Here is a 21,356-nt window from a genome sequence, read left to right as displayed (position 1 = left end):
TCATCAACCTAAACTGTCTGCTGAAGCATCTATGAACTTTGCACTGAAGAGGACCTTTTGAGTTAGTCATTGATGCAGGACTAAAAACAGACAATAATAGTTTAATTCGTATGACAAAGACCATCCTTTAATGAAGTGCGAAGATTACTCTGGATTTGGTGAATTCCTGTGTTGGCTGGTTGGTATTAATATGGCAACCTATTTGTACCCGTTTTAATGTGTAGTGGTAAAATGTACTGATAACATGGCATGTCCACAAAATCAAAAAGCTCTTATAACATGGTGGGCAAATTCTCACGCTTAGAACTACAACTCCCAGAAGCCTCTGTTGCATCCCTGTCATAACAAATATCGTCACGTGGACGCTGTTCCAACAAAATAAACCCAGTGCACTCGTGGATTTTGTTTATCTGTCACGGTAATATTTCCCTGTGGAAAATCCTGCAATAATGGAAATGACAGCGGCACGGCGTTCGAATTTTGGAGATATTGGTGAGTGTTCGATTTGGGCAAACTGGCTATCAACTTTTCAATCTGAACTACACACATTACAATTATGGACGGAAAGGTGGTGAACGTAAATATGTTAGTTTTCATTCACTGCCCATCAATGTTCATTGGATGAATGCATAATTGCGCAACCAATGCGTAAATACGCAGCAGGTCGTGTTTGAGCCAGAGCCTCTCCCTTTGCTACTAGGGTTTTGGGCAGACCGAACCGCGTTGCATGAGGCCGCGTCCTTAGGCAGGGCCCTTCAAGTGAAACAGCTGATTGAGGGTGGAGCATCTGTAAACATGGTGACAGTAGACAACATCACCCCGCTCCATGATGCCTGCATCCAGGGACATCCAAACTGTGCCCGACTGCTACTAGATGCAGGGGCTCAGGTGAGGCAGCTACAGTAGGGCTAAATATATAGAGCTGTAGACAGATAATGTGTAGCAGTAGTGGTCCCTCTCCCTCTATCTCTCCATCCCTTCCTCTTTACCCCCTCTCCCCCAGGTGGACGTGAGGACCATCCATGGCAGCACTCCTCTCTGTAACGCCTGTGCTGCGGGGAGCCTGGAGTGTGCAAAGATGCTGCTGGAACATGGAGCCAAAGTCAACCCCTCCCTTACAGCACTCACTGCCTCTCCCCTGCATGAGGCCTGCATAAAGGGTAAGACTGGGGAATGATGAGGGGTATATGACTAGGGAAATGGTGATAAGGCAGGGTCAGGTGGAATGGAGGAGGGAAAAAACAGGACAAGAGAGGGAAGACTGACCAGGATAGGAGGGAAGAGACTGGTGGAATAGGTGTTAAGCAGGACAAGGAGAGGTAAGAGGACTGGAGGAAGAGGTAAGGCGATAAGGGGCAGCACTAGGGCGAGTGAGGTAGGAGTGCAAAAGAAGGGATGGGTGTGAGGAGGATGCACCGTAAGTGTATAGATATGTGTGAGTACTTCATATCTAATGAAACCGTTTTGTATCTGTCTATACTGTAGGTAATGCAGATATAGCGAGGCTAATGATAGTGCATGGAGCCTTGCTAGAGGCCTTTGACCTCCAGTTCGGTACCCCGCTACATGCTGCCTGTGCCAAGGAACATGTGGACTGTGCCAGGGTGCTGCTCAAAGCAGGTGAGGATGGGGACAAAGAGGAAAACATTGTCTCAGGCGACTGCTGTATTCATATCAATGGCTCTGTGTGACTATACAGTGTTTATGAATACGTTTTACATACAAGTATTTGCTATGCTGGGCGGACACTGTGGAATTTCATTCACAAATCTGCCACAAAGCCACATTTTCCTGAGGAAATGTAAGTATTGACTGTAAACAGAATTTGTTTTCTGTTCAGGTGCCAAGGTGAATGCAGCTAAGTTCCATGAGACGGCTCTCCACCATGCTGCCAGAGTAGAGATGGTGGACATGATTGAGTTACTGGTGGACTTTGGAGGCAACGTGTATGTCACAGACAATGACAACAAAAAGCCCATAGACTACACCAAGCCTGGCTCTCCCACTGAACAATGTTTACAGTATTATGAAAGTAAGTCTAGAGGCAATAATATTTTCCATTTGTGATTCTCCATCCCTTATGTGACTTTTGTTAGAGTCATTGTGGCTGTCTGATTATCTCTAGGTACTCCTCTGAGTCTGCAGCAACTTAGCAGAGTGACTCTGTGGACGTTGCTGGGTACCAGAGCTCTGGAGGTCGTAGGTCAACTGGACATATCTCAACGTACCATCAGCTACATTCTCTGTGAGGGGTGCTGATGCTGCCATATGAACTGACTCATGGATGGATTCCCAAAGGAATATCAGAAAAAGGAGAAAGCTTGAATACTAAGCTGGGACACATCTCATCATCTTCATATGTTTTGTTTACTGTGGGACACACATTGATGTGATTTATTGCTGTGTTATAAGCAGTAACAAATTGTAAAATACATTTCAAGAAGACCTGCTGCAATTGTTATAATATTCTATAGAGATGAAAGCTTGTTTTAGCATGGTTAGGGAAAATAAAGCCAAACAGTTTCAGTCCTCTACTTTTGCAGTAATATGAACATTTTGACAAAACATTTCTACTACAATTCCCAGCATGCTCTCAAATCCATCAAAGGTCATGTCAAAACCAGTCACGTGATGTGTCAGTGCAGCATGTAAACACAGCTCAAATGTGCTTGTTTACTTCTCGTGGGACGTAATTGACCGTTTTTCAACATAAAACGGGATTTGACCAAATTATGGAGGTTGAAACTGCCAGACCGTACTTCTTTGGAGACATAGGTGCGTATGAAAGTATTTCGGCTTTGTATGCTAGCATCCATTTGGTTACTGCATGTCATAGCTAGCAAGCATGTGTTCATGATATAACAGCAACGTAAATCAGCTACGTATGTGCCATGTTGTGTTTTAGTCCATATAGATTGTCAAGTAAAGGTTTACGGTGGCAAAATGTGATGTCAATACCAGAGATAATCTAGCATGCACTCAGCTAGCGCCGGTTGATTATGTAGCAATAGGTATTCTCTGGCTGTTGACTGTGTGGCTTGCCCCAGGCTGCTGGTCGGAGAGGACCGAGGTGCACAAGGCGGCCTCCGAGGGACATGCTGCCCAGCTGCAGCAACTAATCCAGAGCGGAGCCTCTGTCAACATAGTGGCTGTGGACTCCATCACACCCCTCCATGAGGCATGTGAAAGGGGGCAGACCCAGTGTGTCAGGCTGCTACTGGATGCTGGAGCACAGGTGAGACTGTCACTAAGTGGAGAGAGAGAGAAGAGAAATATCGGCAACAAATGAGGTAGGTTAGCCATAGAAGAATACAATTATTAAAGGTTATATCTAGTCATAGATATAGGGGAAGGGTGGGACCCAGATTCAACACAGGTTAAAGATCAAGAGAAGAGAAAGTAATGTGTTCTTTATAGTTAATTAGGATATATATATATAATGGCTGTGTTGTCCTGTAGGTGGATGCCCGTAACACGGACGGTAGCACCCCTCTGTGTGAGGCCTGCTCGGTTGGGAGCTTTGACTGTGTGAGGATGCTGCTGGAGCATGGGGCCAAGGTGAACCCTACCCTCTCTTCCCGAACCACCTCACCCCTACACGAAGCTTGCATGGGGGGTAAGTGTGTGGCAGGTGTAGGATGAGCGTGCATCAAGATTGTTTGAGAGCTTGTGACGGTCTGTTCTTGTGTCTCAGGTAATGCTGACGTCGTGAAGATCATGATCGCTAAAGGTGCCAGTCTGGAGGCATATGACCTGTACTATGGGACCCCACTGCATGTGGCGTGTGCCAACGAACACACAGCCTGCGTCAAGGCGCTACTCAATGCAGGTGAGCATTAGAGAATAACACTAACTAACAACTAATTAACTGATTGTGAAGAAGAAGAACACAATGAATATAGACCTGAATAGAGAATAAACCCTGGGTTTGAGTTATCAACTCTGGAGTGCACCTTTATTAATAACCTCTGTGTCATTTGCTTCCTCAGGTGCCAAAGTGAATTATGCTCGGCTGCACAAGACGGCCCTGCACCATGCTGCTAAAGTGAAGAGTGTTGACATGATCGACATGCTGGTGGAGTTTGGGGCGAACATCTACGCCAAAGACAAAAACGATAAGAAGCCCATTGACTACATCGAACCCGGTTCTCCCGCTGCACTCTGCTTAGAGTTTTATGAAAGTAAGTCACAGTGTGAGAGAGGTTTTTATACCACAGTTACCAGTTATAAGCAATAGACATGTGCTGTACCAGTATGTTTTTGTGGATATCTAAGCAATCTCAGTGTCACCAGTAGGTGGTGCCCATTGCTAATTTTTCAGGATCAGAAAGTTACAGGTAGTGGAAAAGTAAAAGAAATTAATCAAAATAAGAACTTGATGATGTTGAACCCATCAAAAACAGCTGTTTGAACACTTCTTAATTGGTACACAATACTCAGGTCAAGGTAGATTTAATTTCTTCCAGTTTTTTTTTTATGGGCCTAATTATAGAATGACATAAAGTAGAATCCATATTAATTTAATAGGATCTCTGTGATTCTAGTAATAAAGATGTGTCAACTTAATGTGGCATAAACACAACCAGTCATGATGTTTTCATCTGATGTCAAACCATAAAATGCTCATGTAGGCTACACACGCATGTTTGTCCACTCACAAATGAATTCCAACAGCCAAACTGTGCTCTGTGCCCCAACCATTTGATGAATGGAAAGAAACATCTGTTAAAACACCAGAAAGTGTAATGACATTCTGCGATTGTCATTCTGCCTACACTTGTAGCCTGAATTGATGTCCGCGCGCGCCAGTCATCCTTGCCTTGGAAAAATATCAGTGTTCTCCTCGAACCACACCGCATTTTGGAGCCTCTATGATATGCCACCCAATTTCAAGTCCATTTTTCATGCGGCTGACATGTGGTTATGATAAATATCTATTTACAGAAGCATATTTATTTATTTAGGATGCAATACCGGACCATACCAGCTTACTTTAACCACTGACAATACTCAGTCTTATGTCAGAAAGATATTTCTCCAGTACTTTGAACATAGGCTAAGTCCATCTGTCCTGTCCCTCAAGTTAATGTCTATCCTACTTATGTTCCCTGAAGCTGATCAATTAGTACCGGTCTATAACATTCAGTTTAGTTACGGGTCGATAACTGACGATGAGACCCAGACAGATTCCTCTGCCACAGAGCCATTCGTGGAATGTGAGACCAGGTCTGTGCGAGAAGCCACACAGCAACAGTATCCTAGGCATCAGACACAGACCTCTTATAAGGAAAAATAAAAACTTTATTTCATGAAGTGCAAGGACATTGTGACATACATTTTTAAACATTTGCTCAACTCATGTTTTATTGAGTCCTATTGTTGGGTTATGCAAGCAAACATCAACATAATATCCCTGCTCAAAAGCTCAAGTCTTTAAATATACTAAATAGGACACATATCCCTGACTGTGTATTGACACTTGAATACTCTCCCAGTGTTCTATATGTTGTGGATAGACTACATCTCCCATAAACCTTTGGTTGTCTGCCTGTAGGTACTCCATTGAGTCTGCAGCAGCTGAGCAGAGTGACCCTGAGGACGATGCTGGGGAGCAGAGCTCTGGAGGTCGTAGTTCAACTGGACATACCAAAGCAAATCATTCGCTTCCTATGTTACCACTGACCCTGATACCATTATCTTACTAAGGTGAAGGAAGGAAGCTCAGAGACTGAAACCTTTAAAAAAGAAACATCACAATTATCAAAATGCTACAGTCTGAACCTTAGATGCCACTAGATTAGATGCATAAAAATAATATGCATACAGCAAAGCACAGGTTTCCAAACCAACAGTATTTTTAAGCAGAGCACCTTTCTCTTTGATGTCTTCAGAATGTGTGCCATATCATCACATTAGATACATATTTAAAGAACAGAAGTATAAGGAGGTTTTAATGGTGACTTTTTACATACAGTTTATTCTTAGAACTCCCATATCTTGTAAACCTACATAAAAGACAAATGGAGGCCCTCAGGGAAAACAAGGAAGAGGGGGAGAGTAGAAAATAAATGGAGGAGAGGAAGTGATTTTGGCAGCTGATCCTGTCCACTCTGCAACACCGTCTGTGGACACTACACCAGCATCTTAGTCGCCATGACAATGCGGCAACAACACATCCCAGATCTCCGGGACATCCTCAGGAATGAGAAACGGTGTTGCAGCAGGAGGATGAGCGGCGTTCCCATTGACACTCTCCAGATGTCAATGTGTATCCCAGATTCCTCCCTGACATCGGAACGGAAACCACACCTGACAACTAGATGTGTTTGAGGCGGACGTGGAATCCAGGCTACAGAGAAACACCATGGAAAACGATCCTGCTTATTTACTGTTAGCATCTCTGATCTGTTGCATCCGCTATAGCTGAGACGTCCCAGGCCTGAATATGTTGTCTGTTTTTGGGGTGTGTGATGTGGATTCCTCAGTTACACGATGTCTCTCTGGTCACTGTATTGGTACTGTTATAATTTGACATAACCCGTCTTAATAATGGGAACAGAGGAATGTGTCTGTTATTATCAACATGTCTATGTAAGGCAATGTGCGTTAATCACAAAGTGTGTTTATAAAAGATTATGACCTATTTAATCTCTCCCCACTGGCCACACTACCTCATTTCAGTGTGGATAAAATTGGGTAATATTTGGTTGAGATGTTTAATCAATGAGATTACAACCTATATTAACCCACTCAAATTTAATTCCAATAGAAAAACAGTTGATTTTTGGTTTAGTTGTCACCCAAATGTTTATCACTGCGCTTTCAACCATTTTAAAGCACAGCAAAGCTCAAATCAGAATACAAGGTCCGATATTGATAAATCACTGTGCTTAATCTAATAGCAGAACCAAATAACCTGGATTTCAGTTGAGATTACATTAAAACTACATGGGTGCAAGAGATCAATGCCGTTTGAGATTCTGTGCAGATTATTACAGAAGTTAAGATCTCCACAGACCTGCGATGACCTATGCATGCTATCTTGCACATGCATGCTTTATATGATTACAGTAACCTCAAAATGTGGTCATGGATGTGTTACTTATTTAAGAGCCTTCACTTAAGACTATTTGTTGTATTACAAATGTAATATTGAATTGTGTTTTGTTCACAACGCAACCAAATATCAACATTTTAAAGGAGATTTATCTTCAGTTTGGATAGTTCCATCTGAGCCACTGGCTTTAATTCCAGTTTGTCTACAAATTAATAATTGCTATGTTGGATTCACATCTCCATCTCAACCAAAAACGAATGTATTTTCCATATAGATTCCACGTCACAATATGTTGACAAATTATGTTGAAACAACGTTTATAGTCCAGCGGAAGTGACTATTCTCTCAGATAATGCATCTGTTTAACCTGTTTTGTGAAGTGTCAAGTTTTTGAATGCACTCGAAAAGCAACAGAACTTCTTAGAACTTCTTTTTTTAAATTTTCGCCTAAATGACATACCCAAATCTGCCTGTAGCAAGAATTTTTTTATTTTACCTTTATTTAACTAGGCAAGTCAGTTAAGAACAAATACTTATTTTCAATGACAGCCTAGCCATCACTCTGGTTGTAATTCCGATAGTGTCCACAAGATGGCAGGTACATTTGGGCAAATCGTGAAGGAGACATTCGCATTCATATTCCATTTTTCTGCAAGAATATCGTCAAATCTGTATACTTCGACTTTGATTTAGCTTTCCAAGTATTAGTAGCCATATTATAAGTTCAACATTTGCAAAACAACCAGTTTTCCTAACTTCATAACGCTGAATATCCTTATAATTTTTGTCCAAAATGTAAAGTCATGCTGTCGTGCAAGGTTAGTAGCTACATTTTACAACATATACATGGTTTCCGGATACTCCTGTAAAGCCCAGCTCATTGGCTATCTAGCTAGCTATGTTTGACCCCGATTGGTGCTTATTTGACAAAGATACAGTCGTTCAAGTGATGGCCGCCCGCATCATCGGCGTGCCATGAAGGCGTCACTCTCTGACCAAATATGGTGTCCTATAGGATATACTACACCCCTAATGAAATAGTGAAGTCTTGTTACCTTCTAGGATCTCTGAGAAATAGATACGAACGTGATATGACTCGTTGAAACAACGTTAGGGTGAGATATTCGCAGATTCCTTTGCAAATTGAACGAGTGGAAATACAAAATCGATCGTGCATGCTATATGGGTCTTTTTAGGATATGAAAAAGGATTTTACCTAACAAAACGACACTTCATGTTATCTCTGGGGCCCTTTGGATGATAAATCAGAGAAAGATTTCAGAATGTTAGTACACAGTTCACCTTCAGAGGTGAATTTATCAAACCTATCGCGAATAAAAAAGTGTTCTGTTGTTAGGAGCTCTCAAACAATAGCATGGCATTTTTTTCGCAGTAATAGCTACTGTAAATTGGACAGTGCAGTTATATTAACAAGAATTTAAGCTTTCAGCCGATATAAGACACTTATATGTACCCACATTTGTTGTTACTCTAAAATCTGCGATCTTGACATAATGCGCTGCGTGATTTACAACTGTCCCGTTGACGGAACGCTGATCCGTTTAAGTCAGTATCATTAATAAACTAGCATTCTTGAGTGAGGTGAGAATACACTCATTCACCCACCCTCTTTAGATTACAGAACAAAAGGCTAATAGGTTAGTAAGATTGAGAAGGATGGGACTACTGTATTCCCCTGTACTTCCTCTGTTGCTCACCTAACACAAAAACCACGTCACGTTGATGTGCTTTCCTAGATGACATCTGTCTGTACTATCTCGGAGATATACAAAGGTTTATCAGTGGAATGGAGTTAGTCTAGTTAGCTTTCAACCTTTGAACTCCAACCTCTCAGTAGATATGCCAATGTGTATTATCCTCACATCTTTGTTAGCAATAAGAGACAACTCTTCACCTCTTTGTAGATAAGTTTGTAAACTTCCTTGGAGGGGAGAGATTAAGGATGGATGTAGATAGATCAGGCGGGAATCTGAGAGGCTCAGTGTGTTTTAGAGGAGAGATAGACTTGATGCTGTGATGGTCTGCTAGGCTTTACTGGTAGAGCTCTTCAACTCCAGTTAGGAATCCTTCCCCCACTCAACGAGGAGCAGATGTGAGACAGTGTTTGTGTCAAGCTGGGACTCTGATAGTTACTTTCAACTATGAGCAACTGATTTAGGACCAGCCTGTCCTGTTCTCAGTCTTCACCTTAACCATAATGGGACTAACAACAAAACTGGCCCCGGACCAGTTATTAAAAGCTTGGTGTAATTATAGCTTCTCCACTCCTATATAATTATAGCAATGGGTTAAAAGTTCATATTAAGGAAAATCACTTCCACACCATAACTCAGAACTGGTCAGGCACTACAACACACAGCACCCACAGCCCAGACCGTCTACTCTGCTTGTTAGAGGAAGAGGCTGTGAGGCACCATTTTGGGTGTTTGTGTCTCCTAAATCTGCTTTAAGGGTGACTGGTGGAATTGAATTATTCCGCTACACTGGTAAATAAAGCACGGTGAATGGGAGGAGAATACTGGCTTGAAAGCAGCTCTTCTTTGAAGTGATCCTACTCTGTATGACTGAATGGATGTGTATTTGACTGAAAAGATCATCAAACACATAAAGTGAGGGGAAAAAAGTTTTTGATCCCCTGCTGATTTTGTACGTTTGCCCACTGACAAAGAAATGATCTGTCTATAATTTTAATGGTAGGTTTATTTGAACAGTGAGAGACAGAATAACAACAAAAGAATCCAGAAAAACGCATGGCAAAAATGTTATAAAATGATTTGCATTTTAATGAGGGAAATAAGTATTTGACCCCTCTACAAAACATGACTTAGTACTTGGTGGCAAAACCCTTGTTGGCAATCACAGAGGTCAGACGTTTCTTGTAGTTGGCCACCAGGTTTGCACACATCTCAGGAGGGATTTTGCCCCACTCCTCTTTGCAGATCTTCTCCAAGTCATTAAGGTTTTGAGGCTGACGTTTGGCAACTCGAACCTTCAGCTCCCTCCACAGATTTTCTATAGGATTAAGGTCTGGAGACTGGCTAGGCCACTCCAGGACCTTAATGTGCTTCTTCTTGAGCCACTCCTTTGTTGACTTGGCCGTGTGTTTTGGGTCATTGTCATGCTGGAATACCCATCCACGACCCATTTTCAATGCCCTGGCTGAAGGAAGGAGGTTCTCACCCAAGATTTGACGGTACATGGCCCCGTCTATCGTAGTCGCTCTGGATAAGAGCGTCTGCTAAATGACTTAAATGTAAAAATGTAAATGTCCCTTTGATGCGGTGAAGTTGTCCTGTCCCCTTAGCAGAAAAACACCCCCAAAGCATAATGTTTCCACCTCCATGTTTGACGGTGGGGATGGTGTTCTTGGGGTCATAGGCAGCATTCCTCCTCCTCCAAACACGGCGAGTTGAGCTGATGCCAAAGAGCTCCATTTTGGTCTCATCTGACCACAACACTTTCACCCAGTTGTCCTCTGAATCATTCAGATGTTCATTGGCAAACTTCAGATGGGCATGTATATGTGCTTTCTTGAGCAGGGGGACCTTGCGTGCGCTGTAGGATTTCAGTCCTTCACGTCGTAGTGTGTTACCAATTGTTTTCTTGGTGAGTATGGTCCCAGCTGCCTTGAGATCATTGACAAGATCCTCCCGTGTAGTTCTGGGCTGATTCCTCACCGTTCTCATGATCATTGCAACTCCACGAGGTGAGATCTTGCATGGAGCCCCAGGCCGAGGGAGATTGACAGTTATTTTGTGTTTCTTCCATTTGCGAATAATCGCACCTAACTGTTGTCACCTTCTCACCAAGCTGCTTGGCGATGGTCTTGTAGCCCATTCCAGCCTTGTGTAGGTCTACAATCTTGTCCCTGACATCCTTGGAGAGCTCTTTGGTCTTGGCCATGGTGGAGAGTTTGGAATCTGATTGATTGATTGCTTCTGTGGACAGGTGACTTTTATACAGGTAACAAACTGAGATTAGGAGCACCCCCTTTAAGAGTGTGCTCCTAATCTCAGCTTGTTACCTGTATAAAAGACACCTGGGAGCCAGAAATCTTTCTGATTGAGAGGGGGTCAAATACTTATTTCCCTCATTAAAATGCAAATCAATGTATAACATTTTTGACATGCGTTTTTCTGGAGTTTTGTTGTTATTCTGTCTCTCACTGTTCAAATTAACCTACCATTAAAATTATAGACTGATCATTTCTTTGTCAGTGGGCAAACGTACAAAACCAGCAGGGGATCAAATACTTTTTTCCCTCACTGTAGGCACACCTGTTTATGGCCTTGTCTGAAACCCCAGCTCAGAATTCACGTGGGACCTCTTCAGCGGTTCACTGCAGAATAGCTACAACAGATTGGTACTCAACATGGTTAGAATGATCAACTCTTTAGCTTTAATACCTTTTTAGCCTAAAGTACAAGCACCATCTAGCTAGTCCACCTAACACGTCATAAATTAAATGTCAATAAGTCAGTATTCCAGAGAATTTATCTAAAAGGCCTACGGCTGGGCGTTGTCATCCAGACTTACTGTAAAACAGCCTGGTCTCCTCCAGTCTGAGAAAATATGCACATCTGTCTAGTCAGCCACACCGACGGCCACACACACACACACACACGGACGTCCCAGAAGCACAGTGAGCGGCCAGATGACCCAACCACCTGGTTATATTTCCTATAGGGAGTCCCCAGGCCAGTTCTACCTCACCCTGCTTCCTAATCTTACACAGTACTGCTCCAGTTCAGTCAGTGGGGGGGTGAAGTCAGCAGTTTCTTCTTCCCAGACAAAGTCTTTCTCTTTTTCTCTCCAATGACACATACACCTGGTCAGCAGTAGTCAACTGGCCCACACCCCAGACAAACAGGCTGTCCTGGGCTAGCCCAGGGAGCACGGAAGGACCCAGACGGACAGACTGTCCTAGGCTAGCCCAGGGAGCACAGGAGGGCCCAGACGGACAGACTGTCCTGGGCTAGCCCAGGAAGCACAGGAGGGCCCAGACTGGCACTATGACTAGAAATGCAGGGAAAAAAAGCACACATGCATGTACACACTTTATTCTTCTCACAAACACTCATACACAGTTAGTCTTTGACAGACTGATTGTGTATGAGTCTGTCCCGCCTCTCCAATATCCAATTTTTCTTTGTAAGCAAGTCTCAGCATCTCGTGCTTCAAGCCTGCACTCGATTGAAAGATAAAGAAGAAAAGCTAAATGCTGATTTGAGTGGTTTGAGACCTCGGGGGTCTTTGGCAACCACAGTACAACTGACATTTAAGAAAGAGCTGTGGGCTTTTTCAAGAAGACAAAGCGGCAAATGTGGAACCGGTTATTTCCCTCCTTAGAGGCCTTCATTTACATCTGCAGTTGCGTTCACATGGTGCCTTTTGTCAAAGCTATTGGTTATGGGTATTTGACACCTTAGTGGCAAAATTCACGTGCAGCCGACATATATGCAAACACACACACATAGACACACAACTACCCCTTTCTCACAAAAGCACATTAAATATCCACACATTCTCAGAAGCCAAGTATTTAAACTGGTTTGTTCCTTTTCTTGTGGTGCGCAATGTTCTTTGTGAGCAGTCAAACACATATTTGGGTGAAGTATAAAAATGCTAGCTCACGTTGTTGTATGTAACCCAAATATCCCTGTATGTATCAATCAATCAATCAATCAATCAATCAATCAATCAATCAAATGTATTTATAAAGACCTTTTTCCATCTGCATTTAGAAGGGAAACTATGGGTCTGGTTGTATGGCTGTAGAATAAGGTCCTGAAGCTACTGTCTCCGCTGATGGTTGGTGGAGCTGGCCAGAGAAACAATGTGATCCAGAACAGAATGTACTCCAGCTTGTTTCACTGTTGCTAATAGGCCTGACCTCTTTCTCACAACCATCAATTTGACATTTTATCGCCCACCATAATGACAACGTGTGACAGGCTGCCCAACCTGGATTTACTGTTTAGCTTTTTACATTATGAAACACTTTTACTGCATGTTCCTCTCTGGCGGTTTGACCTTATTTAGACTAGGTTCCCAAGATGGCGTAGCAGTGCAGACGTGTTTTGTTCATCCTCTCGTGTACTTTTGTATTTTTTAAAAATATATTTCAAATTTTATTTTCAATCTCTTTACCATTTTAATTCAATTATACCTTCCGGTAACCTGCCTCACCCAATGTGATACGGAACCGCTATTTTTAAATTTTTAGACCTTATAGCAAGAACCACCTAGCCATCAGAAGCTAACCAGCTACAAGCTATTTAGTCATTGTTAGCCACTGTTAGCCACTTACTCTTCTGCACAGATACCAGCCCTTTTTTTAGCCTGGATAATACTCGCCAGCCTACCAGTATCGGACTGTCTCTCCACTACAACGCCGGATTCCTGCCGGAATCCCAGGACCATTACTCCTGATCTTCACAGCTAGCTAGCACCCACCGAGTTACCTAGTACCGAAACTATCCCTGAGGCCCACCTCCCGGCCTACTCAGTTGTTAACCCGGACTCCACCCAAACATGGCTAGAACCCACTACTCCACCGGATCGTCGCCGTAAACTCTGGACCTTGGCACCGGATTACCGCTGCTACCGAGTGGCTATAGTGGCTAATGCCCCTGCCCCGAATCTAACACCAGTTAGCCGTGAGCCAGGCGCATCTCCCGGCTAGCAAAGTAAATTACTACAACTACCTCTTTCGCCATCTGGCTTGGATCCTTGTCGACACGGCGCCCCGCCGCACCACCACGACTGGTCTGCCGACGAATACTCCATCCGCTGTGCCTTCAACCGGCCTCCGTCGGACGTCGGCGCAGACGATTCTACTAGCCCCGGGCTACTAACTTTAAACGCTGTGTCGCACGCGTGCTAGCGTAGTAGCGACTACCCTATGATCACTTGGCTACATAGTTGATGCCTGCTGGACTGTCCATTAATCACGGTACTCCATTCTGTTTATTTTTTGTTTATCTGTCGGCCCCAGCCGCAAACTCAGGCTCTGTGTGTAGTTAACCGACCCTCTCTGCCCAGTCATCACCATTTTACCTGTTGTTGTTGTTTTAGCTAATCAGCTGTTGTTGACTCACCCGTTGTTGTCTAGCTAGCTCTCCCAATTTTCCCCTGTGATTACTTTATGCCTCGCTGTATGTCTCTCTCAAATGTCAATATGCCTTGTATACTGTTGTTTAGGTTAGTTATCATTGTTTTAGTTTACAATGGAACCCCTAGTTCCACTCATCATACCTCTGATAGCTCCTTTGTCCCACCTCCCACACATGCGGTGACCTCACCCATTATAACCAGCATGTCCAGAGATACAACCTCTCTTATCATCACTCAGTGCCTGGGCTTACCTCCGCTGTACCCACATAATGTCTGCACATTATGCCCTGAATCTATTCTACCACGCCCAGAAATCTGCTCCTTTTATTCTTTGTCCCCAACGCTCTAGGCGACCAGTTTTGATAGCCTTTAGCCGTACCCTCATCCTACTCCTCCTCTGTTCCTCGGGTGATGTGGAGGTAAACCCAGGCCCTGCGTGTCCCCAGGCACCCTCATTTGTTGACTTCTGTGATCGAAAAAGCATTGGTTTCATGCATGTCAACATCAGAAGCCTCCTCCCTAAGTTTGTTTTACTCACTGCTTTAGCACACTCCGCCAACCCTGATGTCCTTGCCATGTCTGAATCCTGGCTTAGGAAGGCCACCAAAAATTCTGAGATTTCCATACCCAACTACAACTTTTTCAGTCAAGATAGAACTGCCAAAGGGGGAGGAGTTAGCCTGCAAAGTTCCGTCATATTTTCCAGGTCTATACCCAAACAGTTAGAACTTCTAATTTTAAAAATGAATCTCTCCAAAAATAAGTCTCTCACTGTTGCCGCCTGCTTTCGACCCCCCCTCCGCTCCCAGCTGTGCCCTGGACACCATTTGTGAATTGATCGCCCCCCATCTAGCCTCAGAGTTTGTTCTGTTAGGTGACCTAAACTGGGATATGCTTAACACCCCGGCAGTCCTACAATCTAAGCTAGATGCCCTCAATCTCACACAAATCATCAAGGAACCCACGAGGTACAACCCTAAATCCGTAAACATGGGCACCCTTATAGACATTATCCTGACCAACTTGCCCTCCAAATACACCTCTGCTGTTTTCAATCAGGATCTCAGCGATCACTGCCTCATTGCCTGTATCCGCTATGGGTCTGCGGTCAAACGACCACCCCTCATCACTGTCAAACGCTCCCTAAAACACTTCTGCGAGCAGGCCTTTCTAATCGACCTGGCCCGGGTATCCTGGAAGGATATTGACCTCATCCCGTCAGTCGAGGATGCCTGGTCATTCTTTAAAAGTCATTTCCTCACCATCTTAGATAAGCATGCCCCGTTCAAAAAATGCAGAACTAAGAACAGATTTAGCCCTTGGTTCACTCCAGACCTGACTGCCCTTGACCAGCAGAAAAACATCCTGTTGCGGACTGCAATACCATCGAAAAGTCCCCGTGATATGCAACTGTTCAGGGAAATCCAGGAACCAATACACGCAGTCAGTCAGGAAAGCAAAGGCTAGCTTTTTCAAGCAGAAATTTGCATCCTGTAGCTCTAACTCCAAAAAGTTTTGGGACACTGTAAAGTCCATGGAGAACAAGATCACCTCCTCCCAGCTGCCCACTGCACTGAGGCAAGGTAACACGGTCACCACCGATAAATCCATGATAATCGAAAATTTCAATAAGCATTTCTCAACGGCTGGCCATGCCTTTCTCCTGGCTACTCCAACCCCGGCCAACAGCCCCCCCCCCCCCCCGCAGCTACTCGCCCGAGCCTCCCCAGCTTCTCCTTCACCCAAATCCAGATAGCAGATGTTCTGAAAGAGCTGCAAAACCTGGACCCGTACAAATCAGCTGGGCTAGACAATCTGTAAAACTATCCGCCGCCATTGTTGCAACCCCTGTTACCAGCCTGTTCAACCTCTCTTTTGTATCGTCCGAGATCCCTAAAGATTGGAAAGCTGCCGCTGTGCAATCCGGTTTCCGAGCCGATCACAGGTGCACCTCAGCCACGCTCAAGGTTCTAAACGATATCATAACCGCCATCGATAAAAGACAGTACTGTGCAGCCGTCTTCATCGACCTGGCCAAGGCTTCGACTCTGTCAATCACCGTATTCTTATCGGCAGACTCAATAGCCTTGGTTTTTCTAATGACTGCCTCGCCTGGTTCACCAACTACTTTGCAGACAGAGTTCAGTGTGTGAAATCGGAGGGCATGTTGTCCGGACCTCTGGCAGTCTCTATGGAGGTACCACAGGGTTCAATTCTTGGGCCGACTCTTTTCTCTGTATATATCAATGATGTCGCTCTTGCTGCGGGTGATTCCCTGATCCACCTCTACGCAGACGACACCATTCGGTATACTTCTGGCCCTTCCTTGGACACTGTGCTAACAAACCTCCAAACGAGCTTCAATGCCATACAACACTCCTTCCGTGGCCTCCAACTGTTCTTAAACGCTAGTAAAACTAAATGCATGCTTTTCAACCGTTCGCTGCCCGCACCTGCCCGCCCGACTAGCATCACCACCCTGGACGGTTCCGACTTAGAATATGTGGACAACTATAAATACCTAGGTGTCTGGTTAGACTGTAAACTCTCCTTCCAGACTCATATTAAACATCTCCAATCCAAAATCAAATCTAGAATTGGCTTTCTATTTCGCAACAAAGCCTCCTTCACTCACGCCGCCAAACTTACCCTAGTAAAACTGACTATCCTACCGATCCTCGACTTCGGCGATGTCATCTACAAAATAGCTTCCATTACTCTACTCAGCAAACTGGATGCAGTCTATCACAGTGCCATCCGTTTTGTTACCAAATCACCTTATACCACCCACCACTGCGACCTGTATGCTCTAGTCGGCTGGCCCTCACTACATATTCGTCGCCAGACCCACTGGCTCCAGGTCATCTATAAGTCTATGCTAGGTAAAGCTCCGCCTTATCTCAGTTCACTGGTCACGATAACAACACCCACCCGTAGCACGCGCTCCAGCAGGTATATCTCACTGGTCATCCCCAAAGCCAACACCTCATTTGGCCGCCTTTCGTTCCAGTTCTCTGCTGCCAGTGACTGGAACGAATTGCAAAAATCGCTGAAGTTGGAGACTTTTATTTCCCTCGCCAACTTTAAACATCAGCTACCTGAGCTGCTAACCGATCGCTGCAGCTGTACATAGTCCATCTGTAAATTGCCCACCCAATCTACCTACCTCATCCCCATACTGTTTTTATTTTATTTACTTTTCTGCTCTTTTGCACACCAGTATCACTACTTGCACATCATCATATGCTCATTTATCACTCCACTGTTAATCTGCTAAATTGTAATTATTCGCTCCTATGGCCTATTTATTGCCTACCTCCTCATGCCTTTTGCACACACTGTATATAGACTTTATTTTTTCTACTGTGTCATTGACTTGTTTATTGTGTTATTGGCTTGTTTATTGTTTACTCCATGTGTAACTCTGTGTTGTTGTCTGTGTCACACTGCTTTGCTTTATCTTGGCCAGGTCGCAGTTGTAAATGAGAACTTGTTCTCAACTAGCCTACCTGGTTAAATAAAGGTGAAATAAAAAAGGAAAGCAGTGTCAACTAGACTGGTTGTTCCCTGTACAGGTGTAATAAGTATGTTAGTGGGGGAACGGGATGATGAGAAGGAGGGAGATGTTTCTTTTTGGCTGTAGAAGAGACTGCACAGTCAGACATTGTGTAGACCGGTATGTTCTTGTAAGGTCTTGTTTATTACCTGCTGATTAATGCAGATGATAAAAATAGTTTTCGGGGGAAAATCTCTTGCTCCGTGTATGTGCATCAGGACAGGTACTATTACCCTGTTCTTCTTCACTTACCTAACTGAAGACCTTAGTGATCAAGGACAATACAATTTCAGGATTGTAATAATCAAGTTTGAATCAGAACTTTTCCACTCTAGGATTTACAACCAGGTTGTTATTTCTGGCGAATATGTAGATTATAACACTCAGAACGATCATGCCTTAGGGCTTTATAGTGTGTGGGTGTTTGAGAAGAAAAACATAAGAAAGGTGAGTTGAGTAAGTGAGTTGAGTTGAGTATATGTCTGGTTTGTTTTCATGTGAGTGTTTTTGTCCATTGCGTGGCGACGACATTAAAGAAAAATTCAAGGTTTGATTCAACACAGCATTTTTCAGTGGCCTTAATTCACGGCTGTTGCTTTTTAAGGCTTGTTTATATGGAGATAAGATTAGCCACTAAGTAACAGTGAGGTGCCTGAAAGGTGCTGAGGGGAAATATTTACACCTGTGACTGAGTTTCTGTCTCAGTTTAGTGGTATCACAGAGTTCTTCTATTTTGGGCTTAGTGCCGTGACTGGTGCTGCCGCCACTTCATTCAGGATCTGGCCTGTTTATTTTGAGGTGATTGTGTTGGTTAGTGCTCAGATATTCAGGGGTTGGAATTCCTGACGTTCTTGAGGCACGTATCTCTCCTCTCAGCTCTCCTTCCCTAGCTGGTTCAGTGGCATGTGGCTTATATCAAGAGTGATAGGAGGAAAATGGCATATGTGCGTGTGTGTCCTTGTTAACGTGTGTCTGTCTGATTTAACAGGATGCCTCCCACGGGCTAACTGCACCATACATCCTCTAACTATGAGTTTTATGGCGTGGGTCTTGTGCTGTGTCCTCAGAGCCCCGACCTTTGACCTGGAGACCACAGAGACCAGCTCAGATCCTCTACCCTGGCACTGCTCAACCATGACCCCCAAGACAGGACAACCTTTCCTCATCTCTACTCCATCTGTGTGTGTGTGGCCCCTTTCTCTCTGACTCACACTTGAGACAGTTGAACAAATCAGTTGAAGATGCCCCATTTTCCATTTGGAAAGTTTACCTCATAAACTCTCTTACAACTGGAAAAGTGGTGCTGATGAGAATAGGTGAGGGGCTGATTCCTGGAACTGACTCTGCCCCCCCCCAGACCCTAACCCCATTTATGCCACAGTGACCCCCCTTATGACCCCCAGAAGAGCTGTGAGGGGTCAGTAGGCGGTGCCTGCCGTGTGAGGCGGACTGAGTGAGAGGGTCACCCAGCTGCTCTAGTCATCAGTTGGGTCCAGGACGGCCCAATGGGACATCTGCCGCATGCCTCACATTCCGATATACACACACACACACACAGTGGTGTAAAAAATACTACCTAAGTCGTTTTTTGGGGTATCTTTACTTCACTATTTATATTTCTAACAACTTTTACTTCACTACATTCCTGAAGAAAATAATGTACTTTTTACTCCTTACATTTTCCCTGACACCCAAAAGTACTTGTTACATTTTGAAAGCTTAGCAGGACAGCAACATTTTTAAATTCACACACTTATCAAGAGAACCTCCCTGGTTACGCCTACTGCCTCTGATCTGGCAGACTCACTAAACACACATGCTTCATTTGTAAATGATGTCTGAGTGTTAGAGTGTGCCTGTGGCTATAAATACAAGAAAATGGTGCCATCTGGTTTGCTTAAAATAAGGAATTTGAAATTATTTATACTTTTACTCTTGATACATAAGTATATTTAAAACCAAATACTTTTAGACTTCACTTTTCTATTACGGCATCTTTACTTTTACTCAAGTATGACAATTGGGTACTTTTTCCACTACTGTGTGTGTACACACACACACAAATTGCAATACATTGTGAGAATCTCAATAAATATCGTATCAGCGCCTAAGTATTGTGATCATATCGTATTGTGATGTCTCTAGCAATTCCTAGCTCTAGTTTATTGTGCTTCTTCATTCCTACACACTACAGGCAACCTTGGACCATCAGAAGCTGACATCACGTTTATACCACAACCTCACACGCACACACGTATCAGAGCGAAACTATACCTTCCTCACACAAATATTGACAAAAGTCTGTCTGCTACATCACACGTGTAGGATCGATAAAAACTCCCCCTACAACCTACACTCTAAGAGAAAAAGGTTCTATCTAGAACCTAAAAGGGTTCTCCTATGGAGACAGCTGAAGAACCCTTTTGGAACCCTTATGTCTAAGAGTGTAGACCTGTCGGACTCACACAGAGTATCGACATGTCTGCTCATCTACAACATGTAGTCCCCAGGAACCATACAGGGTATTGGGTAATGTCTGGATTCCTTACATGGTGGTTGACTAGAAAAAAATGCAACCACGCAGAACAGGTTGTCTCAGTCTGGTAAGGCAATAGTCTTGGCTATGAGCGATATTGGAATCCTAGCCACCAAAAACATGAAATAACTTAACCATCCACAGTTTTCCGTTAAAGGCAACTTGCCTAATGTCTACTGTGGGTGTCTGAAAGCTCCAACACCAGGCAAGGGAAATAAGAGACCCTGCTATAAGTGTGTTTGTGTGTGTGTGTGTGTGTGTGTGTGTGTGTGTGTGTGTGTGATCATTTTATCGTTCAGCACGGCCAGCTGGCGGTCCTAAATGTTATTGTGATTTTATTGCTCAGTCTCAGTTTTCGAGAGGAAATCCCACTAGGAATATTTTACAAGATAGTTCATTAAAATACTTCAGACAGATCACAATGGTCATAGCAGAGTGAGTTTGACGCCGGACACATGCACGCACACACACACGACCACGCACACATTCACCAATTCACACAGGCAGACACACACACAAACAAACAAACTGTTGAGAGATGTTCTGGAGTGTGTATGTGTGTGCCATGTTGAGGTGTAGGGGCCAGGGCTCTTAGAAGGGCAGGTGTGGGTCTTCAGGCTTTGAACCAAACAAACGAAAGGTCAAAGGTTAAATTCTTAAAAAGGGGGTCAGTGGCAGTTAGTTTCAACAGCTTGCCCAAGAGCTACAAACATGGTACTTTTTCATAGATCATGCAAGTTGAGTGGTTCGTGCCAAAGGACTTAAAACAAGAGTATCAATGACATGGATTTTTCAACACTACCTGCTTAAAACTCCCTCAGAAGGTAATACGTCTGAAAATATAGTGCTGATTGAAAGTGCTTTTTGGTTCTCCACAATATTTCTTGAGTTTTTCCAACTATCTTTAGGTAACATATCACTTTATGAAACTATGAATTTGAGATAAACGATGGAATAACCTCTGTTTGTTATTGGACTGTTTTACATATGACGACAACCACATAATGAAACGACCACAGATAAGATCCACATAAAGAGGTCCCCTTCCCTGTAGTTAGTCCATCATGTTT

General features: G+C 43.8%; 2 protein-coding genes across 2 annotated transcripts; both read left to right on the top strand.

Moving 5' to 3' along the window:
* Positions 1–262: 262 nt before the first annotated feature.
* On the top strand, positions 263–2,532 carry asb13a.1 (ankyrin repeat and SOCS box containing 13a, tandem duplicate 1). Its single transcript, XM_029761269.1, has 6 exons — positions 263–492; positions 701–888; positions 1,004–1,160; positions 1,486–1,620; positions 1,841–2,032; positions 2,126–2,532. The coding sequence occupies exons 1-6, from the start codon at positions 450–452 to the stop codon at positions 2,257–2,259; spliced, it is 849 nt and encodes a 282-aa protein (XP_029617129.1). The 5' UTR covers positions 263–449; the 3' UTR covers positions 2,260–2,532.
* A 96-nt stretch (positions 2,533–2,628) lies between these two features.
* LOC115198880 (ankyrin repeat and SOCS box protein 13) lies at positions 2,629–7,086 on the top strand. The gene is made up of 6 exons (XM_029761270.1): positions 2,629–2,775; positions 3,048–3,235; positions 3,460–3,616; positions 3,695–3,829; positions 3,990–4,181; positions 5,555–7,086. Exons 1-6 carry the CDS (start codon positions 2,733–2,735, stop codon positions 5,680–5,682), a joined length of 843 nt encoding a protein of 280 aa, XP_029617130.1. The 5' UTR covers positions 2,629–2,732; the 3' UTR covers positions 5,683–7,086.
* The last annotated feature ends 14,270 nt before the right edge of the window (positions 7,087–21,356 follow it).

The sequence above is a fragment of the Salmo trutta genome, chromosome 8, assembly GCF_901001165.1.
Source record: "Salmo trutta chromosome 8, fSalTru1.1, whole genome shotgun sequence".
Classification (NCBI taxonomy): Eukaryota; Metazoa; Chordata; class Actinopteri; order Salmoniformes; family Salmonidae; genus Salmo; species Salmo trutta.
Note: the sequence above shows the minus strand (reverse complement) of the source record. Positions and strands in the feature narration are given on the sequence as shown.

Excerpts from the sequence above, each read along its gene's own strand:
- LOC115198880 (XM_029761270.1), top strand. The coding sequence starts at position 2,733 with ATGGAGGTTGAAACTGCCAGACCGTACTTCTTTGGAGACATAG. Across the intron at positions 3,617-3,694 it reads ACACGAAGCTTGCATGGGGG|GTAATGCTGACGTCGTGAAG; the intron begins GTAAGTGTGTGG and ends CTTGTGTCTCAG. Across the intron at positions 4,182-5,554 it reads CTGCTTAGAGTTTTATGAAA|GTACTCCATTGAGTCTGCAG; the intron begins GTAAGTCACAGT and ends GTCTGCCTGTAG.
- asb13a.1 (XM_029761269.1), top strand. The coding sequence starts at position 450 with ATGGAAATGACAGCGGCACGGCGTTCGAATTTTGGAGATATTG. Across the intron at positions 1,621-1,840 it reads CAGGGTGCTGCTCAAAGCAG|GTGCCAAGGTGAATGCAGCT; the intron begins GTGAGGATGGGG and ends TTTTCTGTTCAG. Across the intron at positions 2,033-2,125 it reads ATGTTTACAGTATTATGAAA|GTACTCCTCTGAGTCTGCAG; the intron begins GTAAGTCTAGAG and ends GATTATCTCTAG.